This window comes from Gavia stellata, chromosome 1 (genome assembly GCF_030936135.1).
Source record: "Gavia stellata isolate bGavSte3 chromosome 1, bGavSte3.hap2, whole genome shotgun sequence".
Lineage (NCBI taxonomy): Eukaryota > Metazoa > Chordata > Aves > Gaviiformes > Gaviidae > Gavia > Gavia stellata.
Genome location: NC_082594.1, coordinates 29,917,204 through 29,940,297, shown reverse-complemented (window position 1 = coordinate 29,940,297; position 23,094 = coordinate 29,917,204). Strand labels below are relative to the sequence as shown.

At 39.8% G+C, this 23,094-nt stretch overlaps 1 protein-coding gene across 3 annotated transcripts in view; it reads right to left on the bottom strand.

Annotated features, from left to right (window-relative positions):
• INTS6 (integrator complex subunit 6) overlaps positions 1-20,657 on the bottom strand; it is a 46,558-nt gene extending 25,901 nt beyond the window's left edge. For all 3 annotated transcript variants that reach the window (XM_059831662.1, XM_059831740.1, XM_059831816.1), the window contains exons 1-4: positions 20,547-20,657; positions 20,223-20,300; positions 19,319-19,468; positions 282-371 (exon numbers count right to left, since the gene is read on the bottom strand). In XM_059831662.1, coding sequence (XP_059687645.1) covers positions 282-371; positions 19,319-19,468; positions 20,223-20,300; positions 20,547-20,657 — 429 coding nt within the window. The remainder of the gene's footprint in view (positions 1-281; positions 372-19,318; positions 19,469-20,222; positions 20,301-20,546) is intronic.
• Positions 20,658-23,094: the final 2,437 nt, after the last annotated feature.

Below are 23,094 nucleotides of genomic sequence, written 5' to 3'. Positions count from 1 at the left end.
TATCTGAAAAGCCATGAACTCCCTGGATAGAAATAGCAAACTGAGTCTACTAAACAGACCAACAGTTGTACTATATGCTTCTGTCACATGTGATAAGGAAAAAGATCTATTCAGACTTTTGTAGTACTATTGCATAAAATTACCTCAAATTAAAAGGAAAAAGCATGCAAGTTTAAGTTATTAATGAGCACACTTTTGAAGAGTCATTTATGCTCCTACTGTGAACAGTATTCTAACATAACATTTAGTACACATCATTGTAAACAGAGGTCAGATCTTACCTCTTCCTGTATCCCACTGGTAGTAGTTAATTTACTTCCATCAGTAACTGTTATAATTATTGCTGGCTCCAGAAAAAAGGGGTTTCGTCCCTAAGGGAAAAAAAAGCAATTTCATTTAAAATGCTGTAACAAATTCGTAAGCTTCTGTTCAGTCATTAAATAGCCACTGATATCTACCGACAACACAATGAGGTCTGAGGTATTTATTCTCGTGTACTATATAGTACAGTGCTGTGGATTTTTGAGTGTTTTTGCAGATAGGCCATGTAAAGCTACACACTTAATATATCTGTATTCAATAAATGCATACAAAAACATGGCAAAAATGGTTAACACAGGACTTCAAGAACAATGTGAACTGTACTATTCTGACAAACTAGCAGCTGTTTAGAGGAGCAACTCTCTCTTCAAACCAGAGATACTTCCAATTCCCCCTACTCCAGAATTTATTTTATGCGTGATTTAATTACTGTGTGATGAACTAATGCATTTGCATAGTACCTCCTGATCACGATCCCTGGGTTAAGAACTAATACTCTATGTATTACGGAAAACTGACAAGAATAGTACGAGTTACGTTTTGACCAAGGCAGTTCAACCATGCATGCAAGACTTACTTCAGAAACAAATACTTGAAAAATAGATAAACTTTCTGTATGAATCATTTAATATAGAAACATATACAAGGTAAGACATTCTGTGATCCCACCAAGACATTCAACTAGTTTAGCTGTAACAAAAAAACTTGTTTTGCTATTGGCACTTCCTTTTCCTACTGCCAGTATGCTAGGAGCCTTCTGTCCCTCCTGAGAAAGAGAATCCCAAAGTAATCCATGGACATGTCAACTCCAAGCCCAAGTAGCACATTCCACTCTAGCTAGGGTTAAAGACAGAGTGAAAAAAAGCCACCTCAAGCTTTTGTTCAGCAGATCCCACTCTCCTTCTATTGCCAAGGTTAAGGCCTCTCTTTTCTTCTTCAGAAAGCAATAAAGAAAAAATACAACTAGACCCACAACCTAGTTCTGCTTATAAAAACTCTCATGAATGCTTATAATTTCCTTTAAAAATATGGAGAAAGAACTAATAGGATTTTAAGAAAAAGACCTTTTAAATCCATTTTTTAGAACCCATTTAATATAAAGGATTATCTACTGATCGTGTGCTTAGAACAGAAACACCACCTAACAATTTGAAATATATTTGGTGAAAGGTGTCCAGTTTGAAGTGGCAACACCACATTTACAGTGATCAATTTACTATATGCCAACAGAAAAATTAAAAAGTTATTTGTTCAATGTTTTCTCAAACCTTAGTGAAAATTCTAAAATTTTCTTTTAAAATAGAATACCATTACTATAGACAAAAAATATGCAAAAATAAATTTAAACAGTGAAGATCAATCTCTCCCACAAAAGCTAAACTAGCTCATAATCCAATTTAAACTATTACTCAAAAGAATTTAAGGACTCTCAAAATACACTCAATTTTAATTAAAATAGTTTCCTAAGAATACTTAGCCTTACTCAATTCTGAAGAACAGTTATGGTATGTTATTCTGCCAACTAGTAGCTCACCACAACTGCAAAACATCAGCTGGAAGCTAATTACGTTGCACTGAAATAATATTGAAAGCAGGATTTCTAACTAGAGGAAAAGGATATTGTTCTCATGAATACTGAACATAAAAATACTTTAACCCTATTGCTAATAAATGATTGTAAAAATAAATTGAAAACTGTCAAAACCAACAACATATTAGATTTAGAATGTCATAAGCAATGCTCTCTAGGTCAATATTCTGGTCCAATTTGAAATATAAGTATTAAAAACTTAGTCTCTGACAACCCCTATTATCCAGATATCCTCATTATCTTAAACACATTTGTGTAACTCAACTACAGTCTTTCTCAACTTTACCCATCTAAAATTTAAGCCTTAAATTTAAACACTTTGGGCTCAGAATGATTATGAAATTATAAGGAAGGAAACAAGAGATTCTAAGCTTGAGCCCTCTCAGGAAAAATGTCTGAGGAAGAAATTCCTTCATCTTCGGTCTATCTTTTAGAATTTCACAAGCATTTTACCTGTACAATGGATGATCACTGATAATACTAAGTCAAGAATCAACCCATATAGCAACATATTTACAAAAGCAAGAATCTCTTTTTACCAGAACAAGAACAACATTCATTTGTAGCCACAGAAACAACTGATTTGAGAATCTCTGACCCCAAAGACAAAGTAACTCACATTTCCACATGTATCATCTACAGGATAACTGTGGAAACACTAGCAGTGCACCGTTGCAGAATACTTCACACCTGTTTAAGTAATAAGGGAAAGTTATCCCTTGAAATCTCCTCTTCACTAGCTAGATGTGAAAATACAGTAATGTTGAGTTCATCAACTCATCAATACAGCTATAAATATTACCCTTTCTAGAAAGAATTTATGAAATCAAGTCACAGAGTACACAATTCACCACTGAATTATTTAAAGACAAGTGAACAGAGCTGAGTTCACTTAGCTGCACTTAGATTCACAGCTCCATGCAATTTAGAAACATGAAATGAGTATCTACGTTCCACCTAAAGGAGCAGAAACATAATTAGAATATAACAAGGAAGAATTTCAGACAAAATGTCTATTATTGAGAGTTACTATTTTTGACTAAAACCTTCCATGTTATTAATTCTTAAAGAACACCACTGACTCTTCTGTCCCTACTCCTCACCTTAGCTATATGAAGGCATACAAAACCAGGTATTCCAAAAAAAAAAAAAAACCATCCTCTTATTTGTACAAGATCTCAAAACTCAGAGATGCTTTAGGACATTTGGCAAAATTAAATTCCAGAAGACTTACACTTACCAATTTTTTAAAATAAACTGCAGCAGTTTTGTCAATTACCATTTTAGAACTTCACTTCAAGCTAATCAAATTATTTTCTATTGCTCTTCCTTTAGAAATATACTATTAAAATAAAACACTACAGATTTACACATTTTAGAAATATCATATTCTTCAAAATATGTAGCAACACCATTGACTGTGAATGCATATTAAATCAATTCAGCACAACTCAATTATTTTAGTTACACAGTGAAACGGTGAGTGACAGAGCATACATTACCAGCTCTTTGGCATCTTACAGGTATGCTGAAATGCACTGGAAATTAGCTCAGCATACCAATGTGTAAATAATAAGCCTGTTTACAACTTACTGTGACAACTAACTAATCACCATGAGGTTTTGTTCATTTCAAAAGCAAAAATAATCCAGCAGCTAATTTTAGTATCATCTTACATTCCCACACAGGCAAGTCAAAGATAGAAAGTGTGAAACCTTGAGTTCTTAAAGTAAGTAGGGCAAAGATCAACTCAGCCTCAGTAGCAATACCTTGGGAAACATAAGGGCATCACTCACAATTTAAGTTAGCATTATATAGGCCTGTTCTAACAAGCATACAAGCAGAAACACTTGTGTTCTTATCTTATCTGTTTTCAGACAGATTATAACCACTGGTAGTGGATAAACATTTTAGAGTCTAGAAACTCAACTGCTATATTTAAACTGTGGCAATTTGAGTTCCAATTTACTACTCAGGCTACAGTAAATTGAAAAGTATTTTCAAGTTCTATTCTAAACTCTTATTTTTAAATAGATTCGCTTATAAACAAATCCTTTGGAAAAACTATATATTACTTATTTTTCTAGCTGAAAATTCAGTGGCAACTAGCTCCCACAGGGACTTCAGCTAATTACGTCACGTAGGCCAATTAGCTCATTTGGTATCCTTTTCAATCCAAGTAACAAAGTCATCTGACTGCAAATTCTTTTCAATAATACGCTTTTCCCTCTGAAGTTTTCCTAGCAATGGTGAAAAAAGTACTAAGAAAGAAGCACCTAAGGTTTTGGTGGTTGAACAGGATGATCAGCCATTAAGTATTGTAATGTGGTACAAGTGGGTTTTTTCATTCACCTACAATCTGCATTTTCAAGGGCAGATATGCACCAAGGAAACAAAAAACCCACACACTGTTTTTTGGAAGAAAGTTATTTAAAAATCAGCATCAATACCAGGGCAATCTTGCAAGCTTGCTGGGCTAAAATGGAATAAGCAAGAGATTCAAAGCCTTAAAACTAACTTATTTGTTACACAACATGCATTCTTTTGAACAATTTGACAGCTTCACAACAATTTGTTCCAAATCGCAAAGCAACTCCGTTATGTCGGTTGCCATTTCTTCAGCCTCCAGCTGAAGTAGTTCTCTGCTCAGATAACACAAAACAAATACAGAGCTGTGAGCACCACTGAGCTCCACACCACTCACACAGAGTCACAGTAAGAGGCACAGCCAGCCCACCCCAGCTTGTGTGACACTCTCAGAGGGAGCCTCAGATCGAGCCACAAGTGTATCAAATTATCAAGCCACATTATTGCCTGGTTAAGACTCTCAAAACTAAGAATTCTTTTTCATAGGCAAGTAAGCATAGTAACCAGATTCAGCATGACTGATTAATATGTTCATGGATTTTTTTTCTTCTTCAAAGTGTACAGGTGAAGTAATTCAAGAGCTATTGTTACCTTCAGATGTGCAAGTACACAATATTATACATGCAGTAAGAGAAAACTGATTTAAGACTACTGTTATCTCAATGCACACATTTAAATATTAATTTCAGTGTCAGAAGTGTTGAAAAACTTAAGAAATAGCCAAGATAGAAACATGACCAAAAAACTGCCAAGTCAGAGGCTAAAAATGACATGTTCAACAAGCAACTACTATAAAAAGAAGTATTTAGTAGTACAAAAGCTTCACAGCCAAGAAAGGCTAGAAGTTGAAAATGAATGTAAACTGAAATAAAGTACATATTTTTAACAGAACACATTACTAATCACTGGAAAAAACTAATTTTCAGATCATGATCAAATGTTTAAGAAGTACCCTTTCATTTCAGTAAATCACAAAATTTAACAGAAGTTGTATTGCACATCCATCATACATTATATTATCTCAGCAGAGCCTTTTTATTTTCAGAAGTATCAGCCCTAACTGCCAGTAAATATAGTCATCTGACCAGGAAATACAAAAGTGCACTATCAGTTTTTTCGATTCAAACAGGTTTTTTAGAATTTAAAAGGTCAAGATTTTCATAAATGCTCATAAGAATCTGTGAGCAACCATTGTTCAAAAACAATAGCTAAAAATGAAATCTAAAAGTTGGAATGACAGCAAAATTATTAGCTTTAAAGTTATTTTTTTTCAACTGATAACAGCTTAAAAAATGCCAAAACACTGAGCTTGAATTTCAACAAACTAAAACAGATGGTCCAACTCCATCATAGTTTTCACTTACTTTTTGTACCTTAGGAACTTCAGTTACACTTTAGCTAAATGATGAAATGTCTAAAACATTAAATTTAACATTTATTAGAGACTTTCCCCTTCATTGCTCAAGGCAGAACACTATCAGTCAAATACACAGATGTATTTAACAGCTGCTTTTATGCTCTGATAGTCAGCTATATAGGAACTGTAGCATCTTGTGCAACTTCTTACTTGTCCCACTCGCATTTTCAGCAACTTTGACTATTTTCTATTATCCCTGCAGAACCAAGCAATACAGTTGTGAAGACCTATAGAATCAATTGTATTTTATGCACCCACACAATTGTTTCCCAAGTCACAAAAACAGTTGAATACACTGGCATCATAGTAGTATTTTAGTGAATTCATAATTGGCAACAGAACCCTTCACAAAAACTACTTCGTCCTTAAGATTTTTTCAGATGTGTATAGACATGCACCATAACCATGCATATATACGTACACACTATAGTACTCAGGAATGAATAAGCTTTCTGCTTCAGTAGCCTAGTAAATTCTTTCCTAATACTTGATGAGAAGCGAAATGGCTTTAAATGGAAGCCTTCCCAGATGAAGCTATGCTGCATATCGCTTAATTAGCATTTAGCACTAACACACTATGAAACTTCGTGATCTATCAGAACACAAGGAAGAATATGCTGGGGGGAAAAAGAGCAAAAAGGGCAGTTGGGTTCTACCACATTAGCTTTGATAAATCTGACTTCTCACAGGATATGCCACAAGAGCCTCATGATCCTGGGGCCAGACTGAAAAGCACAACACCTCTGAACTGCATCATGGTGTTATCTAAGTGACTGAACCTGCATGATAAAACCAGCTTTGAAACCATATTTAAGTTTATTTGTTATGGCTGTTTTAGAACAGAAACTGACCCCATGAATAGGAACCACTTAAGGTTCAGAGAAACTTCTGTGATTTCAGGCTGAATGAGGAAGAGCTGAAGAACATACTAGAATTCTGTACAGGATTAAGATATCTGACAAGCCAGGCTTCAGGCACAAAGAAAGTTGCTAACTCGTCTCTGGTTTGCTGTCCATAAGATTTTTATATATTCCCTTGATGCAGTTGATTATTCAATAGATAATGCAGTTTTGCAGTGGTAGCAATTCTGTCTTACTAGTAGATTATCAGCTATTTGTACAGCGGGTATACTTCAAGATCACTTTCAGAAGCCTCAGAAGAAAGTTCAATGAAAGCTACACTAACCAGTCTGAGTTTTACACAGGATGTAAGTGTTTTGAAGTCTGTTATGAAGTTTTCAAGTCATAAAAGAAATTTTAATATAACAGAAATCTTCCTTGATGCCTGATTAACGGCAAAGATGGACACCAGATAGGTCACAGATTGGAATCTTATGAAACAACCTAATGAAACACTATTCCAGGAATTACACTACTACCAAGAAAAAATGCCCAGTGTTTTTCTGAAAGGGCTGCAGGACAGGGGGAGGATTCTTACAATTAACTCTAGTCCACAAACATCTGCAGTACGGACATACATTCTCTCTCACGACACTGAAACCTTCTATCTCTCCCTGCAGTATCCAAGATGGGAGGACTTATGCTCTACCTCACCTTCATGGTAGGCAGCTGGGAATACTACCTCACCCTCAAAGACAGGTTTTAGGAAGAATACAGCTAAATTAATCGCTTGTTAAAGGTAATTTGAAAGAGCCCCTTACTAGACCCAAAAGAGAGAGTCACATCTTGAAAGGAAAGTGACTACTATCAGAAATGCAGATGATAGTAGCAGGTTTTAGAGGCTCAAAGTGTAGTCCTCCATAGTTCCAAGAACCATAAAGATCTAGTTCATCTGTATATGAAACTATACACACACGGGATGGGTAAGAACACCAAATCTCTTTGACTGAGGGATGAGGGAAAGAAACAGGTTTGGCAAATTCTGAAGGAGTCTTGCCTGAGCCCATGACAATAACTATACACTATGAAAACACCAACACTCAACACCACCACTGACTCGTACAAATTAGGATTCACTTTTTTTTTGTTGTAGTTTTACCCCCATAAAAGGGACTTTTATAAATTGATGTTCAGCCAAAATAGCCTATCAGAGTACCTCACCCTACATAAACTTGTATTTTTATTTTGTAATTGGAAAACTAGCCAGCAGAGGGGGCACAAGTTAATAAAATCTGTCTTTGTATGAGGTGATTGAGTAATGAGGCAAACCTGAGGCATGCTCTGTTTGAATACTATCTAAAAATACATACAAATGGGTAAATACTTCTTTTCTAAAACTGTGTATACCTAAAAAACCCTAAATGATTGTATAAGTATAAATAAGAAGTAATCAGTCACTGAACCCTGATCTCTTGATCTACCTCTATGTTTAATCCAACAGTTGGTTCATAATTTCTGTCATCAGGGACAGCACATACTATCATTCCACTTCTCCCCATTTTTGATGCTGATTGCCCATCTTTTGGAAGGCTCAGACACAAACATTCAACTGTATTACACACACACACTTTTCTTTTGAAGCTAAAAGATAGAATACTATCTCAAATGATTTTATCTTTTGGAGAAGACCTTTAAAACAGAGTTTTAAGAAAGTCTACTAGAATTTATCAAGGTCTGAACTCATGCTTCCAGCAACTCACCATCTTTTCCCCCAAGGAAACGGAAAATGCTGTTCAAGCAGTCATGATTTCTCCTGCACTCATTCACACTCTGAAAGTCAGGGTATCAATGGCAACAATTTTGCAGTAAGGATGGCTACCACAAAAGACCTTTCCTCCATGAGGTGAGGAGATTCCAAAACCTAAATTCAGCTATGTACAGCTGTCCTTCCCCATAAGCTACAGCAAGGTTATTACAGGCAAAGTAATTTTTCATGGCCTTGACAATTTAGTTAACTACATTACAAATACTTAAGAGTTACTCCGATGCCCAAGACATACACTAAATCACAGTTTCTTATTTGGAATGTCTCTGGAGGATTACAAGGTAGTTACATGGGTTTTGCTTCATCCCTCACTGGCACTACAGATTAGCAGCAGATAAAATAATTTTTGCACATGCAGTTAGGACATTGATTCGGTGGTACAACTGAAGCTTTCTGTATTTCAAGTGACTGGAACAAATGAGTTGCTGGTTTAAATAAAAAAAAGAAACTGTTAACAAAAGGTTTTCAAAGCAGAACACAAGTGCAACAGCAGACTTTTCCTAAAGCCAAGCCAGATACTAAACTCTTCAGCACACAGTTACAGAATACACCAATGAAGGGAGCATTCTTGAAACAACTGCTATCTCCAACACAGGCTACGTAAGTTCCACTTAAGAAAAGGAAATTTAAGGTATCTAGGAAAATAAATGGGATGAAAAAGTCATTTGCTCCACAGTATGTGCTCCTAAGCATTTTTTTAAAAAAACTTTTAAAAAAAAATAACCATTTATGGCTTCAATTAACTACTGAAACTTCAAACATATGTCATCTTATACTCTTCCTGACCAGTCCAGAAACCCTACAGCAAAAATCAAAGATCCAGTCAGATATCACTTAGTATAATTAAAAATACTACAGAGATAAAACAGCTATCTGAATTGTGTAAGAGACACCAAACCCTTTGTCCAAAAAAAAAAAAAAAATCACAGAAATATATTTAAGCATATCAGCTGCCTGCTTTGCCTGAGCTTGCGAGTTTGAGTTCTATAGGCAATGATTTCATTGCATATCCATCTTGAAATGCGCAACAAAAAAATTCTCTGTGCTTAGTATAATTTTTATAGATGTTCATAACTTTACACATTCTGAGTTCCCAAGTCTGGAACTGAATGTACTGCTTAAAGACTATTTAATTGCGCAACTTCGGTCATTTTTGGAATTCTACTCAAAAAGTTTGTGTTAAGAACAAAACCAAAACTAACAGCAAGAAAACCAAAAAAGCAACCCAAAGCAGCCTGAAAAGGAGATTCAAGATGCAAGAGTTGATCATTTTGGAATATAAAATCTCCATATTGAATAGTGCACATGTGAAAGCAGAAGGGATGTGTGTCAAGAAAGCATTTTTAGACTACGTTCATACTGAACAATAAAGGAATGATGAATACATGGTAGGATTTACTAAGACATCAAACTTAAAATCCCAAGATACACTGATGTCTTCATGTGCCTAAATCACAGCGTTCCCAACATTACTAAGTAAAATTTTCAAAAATGCCAGTGTAGTATAAAGGTTTGTCCTGTTTCTTTCATCTAAGAACAAATTTAATTGAGTTCTAAATAATATATAAGTGATAACTTCTTGATTAACTTCTAAGTGCTCCAATTTAGATGAGGTCCTTGGTAAGTTTCAAAAACAATTCAGTCCTTGAATCTTTCACAATTTATGATAATTACTTGTTATGTGACATTAAAAAAAAAAAACAACCCAAAGAATGGACTTCATATATACTGAGTTCCAGCAAGTAACTAAACAGTGAAGAAAAGCATTGAAATGAAGAACAAAAAGCCACTAACATTTGAAACATGTAAGCACTGATGTGACAGATATATGATAATCCCAAAAAGGGAAGAATTTTAACTTTTCCTTACATTAAATTAATTGAAATATATAAGCAGCAAAGCAACTGTGATCACAACTTGCACCTTATTTTTAAGGTAATGGAAACTGTCCCATAAAAACAGATGCACCTTATCAGTTAGTTACAGATTAGTAAATGAACCACTACTGGAATCATCTGAAATTGAGTAAATCAACCAACAAATCCTGGTGGCTTTCAAAGTAATTTAACTGAATATATACACACAAGCTGCTACAAAATAGGTTATATTTGAGCTTTTATAAACTTCAAAAAAAGTTAAAATAATCCATACCAAACATAACTTTAAAGTCAGCCCCAAAGAATCTGGGTTTAAAGAGGATTTTGGTCATATTTCCTAAAGATATTTCTGAATGTTTTATTCCAAAAATAACTGACCTTGCCAAGCCCTGGATCAAGTCCCTAATTACTGCAGCTTTTCTGCTTCACAGCAATGACTTTACATAGCTGGTCCTGGCTCCATCAGTGCAATTCACAATGCTAAGCCAGGCCTCTGTTCTCCATATACTGGAGGAGGGTAATGAATTTCATGGTTGCCAGCACACTAAGTAGGGAAAACACAAAAAAAACCCAACAACCACCAAGAGGAAAAGCCAAAGAGAGAGTTGTATACAAAATTCTCCCTATCTTTTTGGGGGTTATCAATCCAGGATACTGACCAGCTGACTGAAAGTAACTTACTGACTCATGAACATAAGGCAATTCTTCTGAATAACTGCCCCAAGACTCCCTTACAACTCACCACTAGAGCAGGAGCCACTTAGCTGTTTTTAAAACAGATTCTGAACCACTACAGTTCACAGTCCAGCTCATCAAGAATCTGAATCAATCACTGATTTATTTTACTACATGAAGTCACACTCACAATTTACTTCAAGTTTGGCACAACTATGACCACATGAGAGGCCATAAGTTCAAGAGCAGAGCAGGCAGCTAGGCTGGATGTCTTACATATAGTGATGCATACAATAAAGTCTGCATTCTGGGATTCAAAGCCCCGGGGTGGGGGCATATCGGTGGAAGAAAGAGGTGGCCACTTTTCGTGCATATTCTGTATGCTGAGCATCAAAAAAGAGTATCAGAGCCCTAAATTGATTCCAATGACAAATATTCTGGATTTGTTCATCGTAGCTTTCTGGCTCAAGGAGACACTGACAAAATGCACATTGTACTCAGGTAATTTATCCTCAAACATTATTACTGGATGAAATCAGATTAACACCCTGCTCTCTACAAGCAGTAACAGTTACATGTAGATAGAAAAAAAACCCCTTTAAATTAAAGTAAATGGGAGTGGCTACACTGATCAGACACCAAATGTGATTATTCGGGTAAAAGTCTCCTGGCCAAGTCAACAACAGGACATTAAGCGTTATTTTCAATACGTATGTCCCTGAATCACTGTCAAAACTCCATACTAGAGACCTCACCTGCACTGCAGTTCCTGCTAGATCAGTATTCTAGAAGACCTCTGATGTTAAAGCCATGAAACTATGTTAGAGTTCCAATCAACATTTATTTATCTGCTATTCTAGTTATCTACCACTGCAGTGTTGCAGGATCCACACTTACCACACATACTAGAATAACTAGAGTAGGATGAGATTTTGACAAATCCTCTTGCCCTCTCATACAACCAGAAGTCTTGTCTATTCAGTGTCCCAATCATAGTCATTCAAGGTTCCTGACTAACGTTAGTATAATATCTTGCAGCCAGCAACTTCTGACCTGTATATTTTAATTCAGCTGTAGGCAGTAACTTACATTTCCCCACTGGAAAAATTTAGGTTTAAATCTATAGTGGACTGTAGATTTATGTAAGCTAGGGCAAATCAATTCACTGAGGCAGAGACACTATCTCCAGAATGAAAACAATAGGTGCTTAGATAACAGGTACTTGATTTCTCATTAAGACTGAAATTGCCTATACAATAAATTTTTGAAAAATCTAGTCCATTAGGGCCAACTTTACAGTACCAGAGTGATTAAATACATCCCTTCCATTTTTTTTTTAAATAAAATATACAGGCAATAATAAAGAACATGAAATCCTGTTTGCTGTCAATATTCAGAATTATAATAGTAAAAATATGCTGATACACAGAAAATACGCCATAAACATGTGATATCCTTTGTTGACATCACAGAAATATACCATAGGATCATCAGAAATCTCTTATGGCTCACAGGCTTGTCCACTTTACAAAAATCAAGGATCTTTTAATACATATGAAAGATTAATCCTAAATACACATACAACCATTATCTCCTACCTGCAGTATTAGTTTTTCTTTAAATGAGACTGGTCTCTACACTTTAGAGAATCAAAATTAGAACTGTAATCATGCAATGCAAACTGGACATTTTATAAGAATTCCGTATTAGCTAGATACTAATGCTCACAAATTATATGAAATTTCAATCTGTTGCCTAAACAACAGGTGAAAACAACTTGAAAAAAGGGCCAGACAATATGATGCTAAAAATCACAACATGAAGTGGAAACATTAATACGTTCTTTAAGTGCAAGATGCAGATATGGGAATATTCTATGAACTAAAAGACTCACTATGTTGTTAAAGGTACAGAATACACTACAAGGAAAAAAGCAACAGCAAGCAAGACTCTGAAGTAACACAATCATAGTTTCAACTGAGTCTCAGTTGAATTAAAATTCAGACACATATACAAATAACAATTCTTCCCTTCAAGCTTCAGAGATACGGACTGTCTGCAACAGAAATCCAAGACTGAATGTAACTATTCAGTAAGAAAAGTGAAAATAAGCTTAAAGAGAATAAACATAACAAGGGAGACACTGGGAAAAAAAAAATAAATACTTGTGCTTCACAAGATAACAAAACTCCTGGCTCTATATCTGTATGTATTTGCTTTACCTCCCTGACAACAGGCTGTGATGAAGTGCAAACACATTTCAAAAAGACAAGAATACTTCAACTAAGGGACACATACCTAAGCACCCAAATAAGAAAGCTAGTATATCCAATGAGTCTATAACGACCTGTTCAAATAAACTATTCCAGATAGAAAGTCAAGCTAAGAGATAAAATTTTGGTACTCCTAACTGTCCTCAGACTTTCTCTGATGACATCTTAGTGAATCCAAGAATATCAGCCAGAGACAGACATCTGTATCATCTGCTTAAGCTTTGGCAGCATGACTGCACTCATCTGACCTCTAAAAATCAAAGCCACAACGAACATGTTATGGCACTGCCCCTTCCAAATCAAATTTATTGAAACACTGAGCACTTAAAGATTCAAAGCGGTCAAAGCATATTTGATATTCAGAACACAAGGAAGTATCTCACATCTTTCTGCTAGTGAAACAGATTGATGAGATCATTTTCATCAGAAAAAATAAAGTACTTTGTGTAAGCTTGTTTTAACTTTTAAATTCTTCTTTAAAAATATACTGGATTAGACCTTGACAAGTGGTTTTAAGAACACTTAAGTCTTGATGTGATTATTATTATTATTGAGACTTTCAGTAAACTTTGTTGCTCTGGGAAGGCTGAAAGGCAGGCAGTTCCATCTTACAATGTGAAAAAACACTTGCAACAATGCCTGCTGTAGCTCTCATTAAAGGATACTATAAAACAAAACTAACTAAAAATTAGAAACATTTCCAGAGGGGACAAGGTGGCATGCTTAAAGGTTACAGCCTAAAAAGTATAAATTGAAAGCAATATGCTTAATTTCATCATGTAGGAGGCGAGAAAGATTGACTTTCACCAGCACTTCACATATAAATCTTTGATATTAACAGGCATATAGGTTTATGTTAAAACCATTTCTATTCCACAGAAAACAGGAGACCATAAGAAATCTTTTCTTACATGTATTTCTGCCATTACCATGCTTAAGCTTGCTATGCTGTTTTCTACTGTCTGAAAGTCTCCCATTTGGTTTTGTTGGGGAAGTGGGGGGGCAGGGAAGAGAATGGGAGAGCTGGTCTAGAAGTGCAAACCTCTGCCTCTACCAACATGAGAAGCAAACTGCCCGTGCAACTGTGCCAGCATGACAAAGCAGGAAATACTAACCTAAACTTTGGTTCCAAATTTGGATGCGCACTCAACACAGGCCATTCCAGTGCAGTGTTTATGACCCCAGAATGCCAAGACAGAAGTCATGCTCAAAGGATTTTTACTTTTGAAAGCAAGGAAATCCAGTAAAAATCCTCAAAAACCAACTGGAAAATTAAACTGCTCAACAATTTAAAGAAAACAGAATGTATCACTGCAAAAGTATAATGTATGCAATGTTAGGGGACAATATTTCATATGTGTGATTTTTTTCTTTTTTTAAGCTCAGCGGATCTTAGACACAGATAAGAACATAATTAAGGAGTCAGTCTACAACATGTGACAAAAACAAAGCTGACATGCTTACAAGCACAATTACAACTTGATCCCCTAGGTATGCTATTTACATGTATTTGGAATACTATAGTATTTAAACCATTATGGCAAAATATACTGATCTTCACAGACCAACACTAAGTTTTACTGAGTGAACACGTCAGCAATACTGCTACTGTAGCTACAAATGGGTCTAACCATATGTTTAGAGAGAACTATAAAGTAGCAGTTAACCTAAGATTGGGTTGTTTGATGGTCATACATGGTATGAATAAAATCCTTGGGAAAAAACCTGTGGTGTTTAAAAACAATGTCATTATATGCAGGGACACCTTCCAACTTCCAGGTCAGAAATAGGTCTTTCCAGCCCTTAGCATATTTTTAAGTTCCCAAAATATTCTTAATCAGTTGAATTCCATTTGGATTTCAGTTTGTTTAAAAATCTCTACATATGCAAAATGCACTGCAGCAAAAAAGGCTTTTGCCAAGACTGCACACAGCCTGGTAAGTCATCAAAACAGTGTTTCCTGTATTAGACTAAATCCAGACAGCACCTTATACATCACTGTGAAAAAAAAATACCTATCCCAAGTCCACTTGGATTACAGAAGCATTATAGTTGGCTTTTCTGTTTCAAAACAACTCAGTTAGCATGTGTTCTTGTTACATCAAATTTCTTTAAAAGTCAAACGCATCTCTAAGCCAGTTTTACCATATCGATAGTAATTACAATGCTGAAGAATATGTGCAAGATACTCTAGTGAGATAAAACCATCATAAAAAGCTTATGTTTCTATGTTTTTCTTCTGTTTCTAAAGCGCTGTTTCTAACCGCAATATTAAAACAAAATTTCACCCTGAAAAAATTTGGAAAAATACCTTGTGATACATCAACTCAACCGCTTTGACATCCACTCAGATAAGTACATTTTATCCTCTCAAACCTCATTCTATGCAATACTGCTGAAAAAAAATAGTAAGAGACCTTCATTACACAAATACCGATAAGCAAGGTGAAACACATGGGGTATCAGAGAATCAGAGCTTTAGCAATTTCAAACATCCATCAGATTCAAGTTTTGGTAGTGCTATGTTGGTCCTTTGCACGTGAGCAGCAAAACACCCTTGGTACATATTTTACCTACCTTAGATTCAGAACTCTGTCTTAGAAACTTCACTACAAACTGCAAATAATTTCAGTACATAGATGGTTCAATTCAACCATTTGTTTACATTTTTGCTGTATTATAATAGCGACATTTTTTGTATTTTCTGTTTCCACAGAAAAACACATCTATCAGTATTTAACCCTTCCACCAACTGTAAACAAGCTGCACATTTGCCTCACTCGTAACTATTCAGTTAAATTGTGACTACACATGTACTGCTGAACAAGCCATAGCTGTAAGATTTAGAAGTGTATTCCAAGAGGACAGAAAATCTGTAAAAGGCTTGGTATTTCAGACTACCTGAAACAATAGAGAAGCTGAACTGGTGAAAATACGACAAAAAGAAGTCAATAAGCTAAGTGCAAACTGGGCTAATGAAGTACAATGTTTTGTGTGATTTGACAGTGAGCCCTTACTGAACTTAATGTGTTCAAATTGCTTTCTTCCTGAAGACATCCAAATCCTGTTATTTTTTCCTAAGCTTTCTATAAAAATGCAGAAGGTGAAGACGACCACTATTTTTAGTGAACACTAAAAGCTGATACCCTATTTGAAGGTTCATTCTTCTGCTATCATAATCAGCACAAAGCGTACTATGGGGGAAAAAAGCGTAACTATTACTGGACTCAAGCAATATAACACAGAATTTATCAATCTGAAAGTGCTGTAAAAATTAAAGGAATAGACACCTCAAAATATGTGTACTTTCCAAAATCTTTTGCTGTTGACAAAAGCCTTCATAAAAACATGGATGTAACAACCCTAGGTAAGACAAAGGGTTTATAAAGCCATAGCATAGCATTAATAGCAGAAACAGCTCATGAAAAAATCTTCCACATTCTTGATAAACTAAATGTGTTGACAGTGTCCCTTTAAGATCTGAATGTGAGATACTGTGATCAGCTAATACAGCCGTACACTGGGTAACTAACTCAATCTGCATGAGCAACTGAGTCAAGTACTTATTTATCAAAAAAGTAATAAGATAAATACTCATATTCAAAATACGAACATCAATGTTGCAAGAAAATATGAAGCAGGAGATTTTCCTCAATTTCAGAATGACCCTTCAGCCTTCACTCTTGTTCAGGAAGTCAGCTGATGGAGAACTCTGGTCTACTTTGAAAGAAATCAAGTATAGTGTGTCACACTGCCATTTAAACAAACAGTTCATACTCAGCCGGGGGACAAGACATTACGCCATTGGATGACATAACCAGACAATCCCATCAAACTTGCATCATGTCTTGTCATTTGTACATATAATAAAAATCTGTTTTACAATTCATACATGTGAAACAAAAGGATCTTAGCAAACATCTTAGAAGCTTGTTAATACACGGGAAAAACCCAAGCATGATAGTCAAAAGATGTTAAGCCAGAGAAATTTTCCAGAGAAAAGCTTAATAAAAGTTTAGATTTATTAGTTCATGTAATACCACACCTAAGATGATCTAAATGCTGCATTTTTGGAAAATTATCTTCTCCTCCCACTCTTAAGATAATCACTCTTCAAACATCTGTCTGCTATATTTTGGTTAAGTAAACTACTGAAATATTTTATGGTCTTAATATTTGTAACTGCTTTTAAAAAAGTTCTGAGTGAAAACTATTTCAAATGCAACTGAGCATTCTGATCACTTTTATTATCCTGAATTCGTAAGTTTCTCATACCATGTACATTTAAATAACCATTTATCTTGAGCAAATTTTAGGTTATAGACATGAACAATAGGAAATTGACAGGATAACATGACATAGTGCTCAAAGGCCAATGTGAAGCTGAGGAAAGTTAACTGCCCTGGATCTCACCCTGTGAGTGCTGAAGGACCAGTTAAGTGCTCCAGAATTTGATCTGATTTATGAAAAACTGCTGCTTTGATTAGTAGAACCAAAATGGGAACCTGTGACTTCAGCAACAGATGACCTGGCATTTGCAATATATTCATCTATTTTTGCAGACACTAAAAAGACACTAAAAAGATAATTTCTATTTAGTCCCCTGACTGCATATGTGAACACCTCTTCAACAGCCAGCTCCACATGTGGAACAGAGCAAAAAACATGCATAAGCAAGAGTGGGTTCAAGTCCAGATAGAGACTTGTAACCAAAACAGATCAAAGAAAAGTCATTGCTCCACAGACAAAAGAGCAGCTATTTGCAATAATGAACACTACTAGTGAGTCAAAACAGTCATGACAACTCAACTGCCTGCTTGATTGAGTAGTTGAGCACAACTGGTTCACTTGGACCAAATTATTTGACATAGGCTTAATTAGAACATTGTAATTATCAGTAGCAATGGGAAAGAGCAAGTATTTCATGTGTGTGCCTACAGTGGTTAAGTGTTCAAAAAAGCTTCGTATAGCTCATGTAACTAAACAAAAACATCAGAAAATGGGAAAGATTAGCACACAGATGTATAAGAGGACAGCAGATGGTAACAGAAAAAAAATAACCATGTGTGGAACTAGCACTTTTTTTTTTAAGTTTCATCACTAAACTGGCATTTTAAAAATGTTTAGGCTCACTTGATCAGCTAGTGGCAAAGCCACACAATGCAACATGAGAGACAAATTTCCTTCCCAACAAACATAGCATGTTATCACATAGAGTCTGCTCAGACTGGAAAGGGGACTTATTTTCACAACCACATTCCCATGTTAAATACCAAGAGCAGTAACTAATCCTCAGATAGTAGAGGAGGCATTACATGAGAACAACAAATGAAAAGAGGTGATTCAAGTTAGTACGTCCCATGTGAAAAATACATGATACACTTTGCCCGCTACTAGTAATATCCTTCATGCAAAACGAATCCAGGGTTTGATCCAGTGCCAGAAAGAACTGGGTACGCTTCCTAAAGCATGTGTTTAACCTAGAGTTACTGTCTTTTAGCAACTCATACTACTGAGCAAGAGAATGCTGGCCCATGCCAAAAAGAAGTCCTGCTTTAAAGGGATAGCTGCCATACAGACATGAGAAAAGCACGGCTTCTCAAGGCTGATACCACAGGCAGGTTTATAAAAATACAGGTATGCAGAGAAAAGTTGTAGTAAACTCATTGGAAAGAAAGGGTTTTGAAAGAGTTGTGCTCCATTCAGTACTTTCGGACATGCAGTGTTCTTAGAAAAATGGCTCATCTCCCAAACTGTACTTAAGTGATTATACAGCACTGTATAGAGAGAGCAAAGTTTTCATGACCCCACCAGACTCACCACCTAAGGTTCTGAAACATAGACTTGATACAAAAAAAAAGACAAACTTTAACTGAGAAGGTCAACTTGGAGGCTACATCACAGCTTAAAAACTAAGGAATAACTGAAGTTTAAAAAAAAAAAAAGAAAGAAAAGTTGGGTACCAAACTACAGTCAGCAACTGCATTTCTTCAAAGTATCTGAGCTCTGCCTACTTTTGAAGAAGCCTGCATATTGAGTATTTCATGAAGATGCCACTTTGGACAACTACCTAATTGTTGTCTCTGGGAAGTTTGTGTTTTACAATTTTTCCGCCTATTAATAGTCGACCTACCTGCCCATAGTTGTCTATGCCAGTTACTAATCTATTTAAGTTTAATAAATCAAAAGCTGTCCTTAGGGACTGGCCAAGAGTTGTAAGTCCTTCAGCTTGAAGGTTTTTCAGTTCATTCATAAACGTTGCATGGTTTTCCTTCCAGCCAGCCTGAAAAGAGAAATGTGAGAAGACTTATTCTCCAGATATGAGCTTTGCTTTCCTGTTAGGCTACAAAGTGCCTTCCTTGCTACATGCAGCTCACTGCAAACGCTGACAGAACACCTCAGAAGTTACTAACATTTAGTGTCGTTCCATAAAGCCTGAAAACATGTATCTCTTAAACATTAGAGCTCCCCATCTGTCAGACGAAGATTTTTTTATTTGTTCCACAGGACAAATTTCTGTGAAGTCACCGATGCACAAACCTTACAGCCCTTTCTAGCTGGAAGCCGACTGCACCCTGAAGCGACCTCCAACAGGTTCACCGTCCTGTGTCATGTGGACCCACCGCCCCCTTCCCCCGCGGTACGCCTGCCCCCGCCCCGGCGGGAGCGAGGGAAGTCCCGTCCCCTTCCGAGTCCGGACTCTCCGGGCTGAAGTCGGTCCTTCCCCCGCTCGCCCCTTCCAAGCTGAACTCTCCTTGGAGTTGCTGTCACTTCTCCCAACTTGAATAAATATCCCCCACAGTTCATTGCTGCTCACACACACCACACAGGGAAAAAATGTCGGCCATGTTGATGTCAGCGCTGCCGCCGCCGCCGCCGTCGCCCGTGTGTGCCGAGCTCCCACGGACCGCCGGCAGTCCGGGCGAGGCGGGCGGGGGGGCGGCCGCCAGCAGCGGCCCGCGGCGGCGCGGAGGGGCCGGAAGGAGGCCGGGGGGGAGCGGCGGCGGAGTGGGGGGGGGGGGGGGAGCGGGGGTTACCTTGATAGCGTAGGGAGGCTCCTCGAAAGTGACCAGCATGTACCTGTCTCCCCTGCTGGCCGGGTCCCGGGCTCGGAGCTGCGGCGCGGGGGACAAAGCAGAGGATGAGCCGAGAGGCGGCGGCGCCGCCGGAGCTCCCCGGCTCGGCTCGGCACGGCCCGGCGCGGCCCTCCCCTCCCTGCCCGCACACACACGCACTCCCTCCCTCCCCCCCTCGCCCCGCGCCCCCGGCCCAGGCAGCCCCCCGCGCCCTGCCTCCCCCTCCCCTCCCCGCGCAGTCACTCTCGCTCTCTCTCGCCTCCTCTCGCAAGGCAGAGCCGGTACCTTCATGAAAGTCTCTACAGCGCCTTTGGCTATGTCCAGATAGGTGGTGCCCAGATGGGTGCGCTGGTTCATGGAGGCGGACGTGTCTATCAGGAAGAGTAAGATGGGCATAGTGCGGAGGGGCCGGCGGCCGGGCGGCTACATGGACAGCGGGCGGGGGGCTGAGGGGAGAACCGCGGGGCGGGAGGGAGGGGGGGGGGGAAGAAGAGAAGAAGAAGAAGACGGGGGACAGGAGAGGAGTAAGTGGCTGTGAGTGCTCTGCACGGGGAAGGGCGCCTCCCCGCTGCCCCTCTGCCGAGGCGGGGGGGAAGGGGGGGCAGCCCTGCCTGCCCTGCCCTCCTTTGTGTGAGGGGCCTGCTCAGCCCAACACAGGCTGGTTTATGAGGGAAAGGCGGATAGGGCTGCGCTGCTGCTAACCTTCCCCCCCCACCACCTTCCTCCACCGCCGCCCGCCCTCCCCTCCCCCTGTTGATGTTACTCAGAAGTTTCAGGCGGAGCAGCCGCAGCCCCGCCACCCCGGCACTTTCTCTCTCTGACTGAGGCGCTTCCTCGCTCGCCGCCCGGTTTTAAGGCAGCCTGGGCAGGTCGGGCCCCGCCTCTGAAGGACACGTCCCCGCCCCACGTGACCGCCTCCCGGCCCCACCATAGGGCTCCCAGAAACCTCTCATTAGCATATTCAAATCGCTGGGGTAGGGCAGAGGGGGGCAGCTGGAGCCGCTGAGGGAGAGGGTGGCGGGGGAGCGGGCGGGGGAGCGCTGCCGCCGCGCACGCGCAGTGGCGGCGGCGGCGGTGGGGGGGGCGGGGTGGGGTGGCCGGGGGACACGGGGCAGGGCGGGGGGTGCCGTTCCTCCGATGGACGTTCTCGGGGCAGAAGAAATGGGGAGGGGAGTAGGGCAGCGCGGGCAGGGGGAGACCTGCCGCCGCCCTCGCTGGGCTACTTTGAGGCCTTTGGGATGACGCCTCCCGCGGGAGTAGCGCCTCGCCCGGCCCGCCTGCTCTGGGGCGCGGCGGCGGGCGGGAGCTGGCCGCTCGGGGTGGGGGGGTGCGCTGAGGGTGGCGGGGGAGGCCCCAGGGGAGCGCGGGCCGCCGCAGGCTCCCCCGCGGTGGCCGGGGCGGTGACTCCGGCGCTGGCGGTTTGTCCCCGCCGGGAGCGGGCGGGTGAGTCACGGGGGGAGGGGGCGGGCGCTGCCCCCCACCCTCTCGCGCGGGCGCCGCGGCTCTCCTTGAGGCTACGGGAAGGTCCCCGCACCGCGGCCGGGCTGGGCCGCGGGGAGTCCCCACCCGCCCCGGCGGGTCCTTCCCCCTCACCCGGAGGAAGGGAACCCATTCGGAGTGGGGGGAGCCTTTACAGCGCTCAGATGCCAACGCAGCCCCTTAGGCCAGGGGGTCGGCCAGGGAACCCGAGGTCAGCCTGAAACCCGCCGGCGCTGGTGCCGGGGGAGCGGGGGGCTCGCTGGTCAAGGGAGCTTCGGCTCCTGGCAGGCAGTGCTTTCGTCGTCTGTCACATCCACGGGGTTCAGGATGTGGAAAACAGTGTTCGGTACCATTTTGATGGTGAATTCCCGGAGACATGGTCTGGCCTTTCACTCGATGCTTGGCAGCGGGGCGGGGGGGCGGAATTGGCTAGCCCTAGCTGTGACCTCTTCCCCTACATACAGGCAGAGATTAACACTAATGTTTCTTTGATCCACGCTAAGGCACTCCAAATTTACTTCCTATAAATCGTATAACTGTGGAGTGTTTCAAGCCAATTAATGACGAAGATCTCTGTTCTCAGTTGTTTGTTTGGCCGTTGATGTTTTTTTTTTTTCCCCCCAGCAATTCAGTCTCTGCTGTTTCTGCTCTCATAGCCTTGGAGCACTAACTCCGAAGCCATTTCTTAACATAATCTGTTCAGGAGATTGCTCTGCTTTCTATCTGACTGGTATTTTTTCCCTGATCCAGCTGCTGTGCTCCCACAGCCACTGCTCTAGAAGGTATGAAGCCACTGTGCTCCTTCCTTCTCTCAAGATAAAATTGGCAGTGTCCTGGTTTGATTCATCTTGCTCTTCCAGGCAAGATTTCTGTCTTGTTAGGCAAGAGCTGGTTTGGGCTTTTTTTTTTTTTTTTTAAAGACAAATGAAAGATTAGCATTTAGTTTCTAGGAGGAGAGAGAGAGGGATAGAACCATATCTCCATTACAGATTGGTATGCATTCTTATGCCTGTGAGCAGCTTATTTTGGCTTTCCTGTCGGGGCTGCATCTGTGACCTGTGCGATCCCTTCTCAGGCGTTGGGGTGAAGTCAGGGATGCTTCCTTGTAGCCCAGTCACCATTCAAGGCCATTAAGGAATCTCCAATCTCAAGGACCCTGTGAGAGCTGGGAAGGAATCTTGGGAGTCAGTGCAGACCAAAATACAGCGAATGGGTTTCTTTCTTTGGAAGCAAGATGTTTTGCTATGAGTATTTCTCAGTGTGGATCCTGCTGGTGGAAGTAAGAGTGGACAAGCTCATGTGCACCCAGTGGCTCTTGAGCTGCTTGTATCTTCCCAGCAGTTCAGTGTTAGAG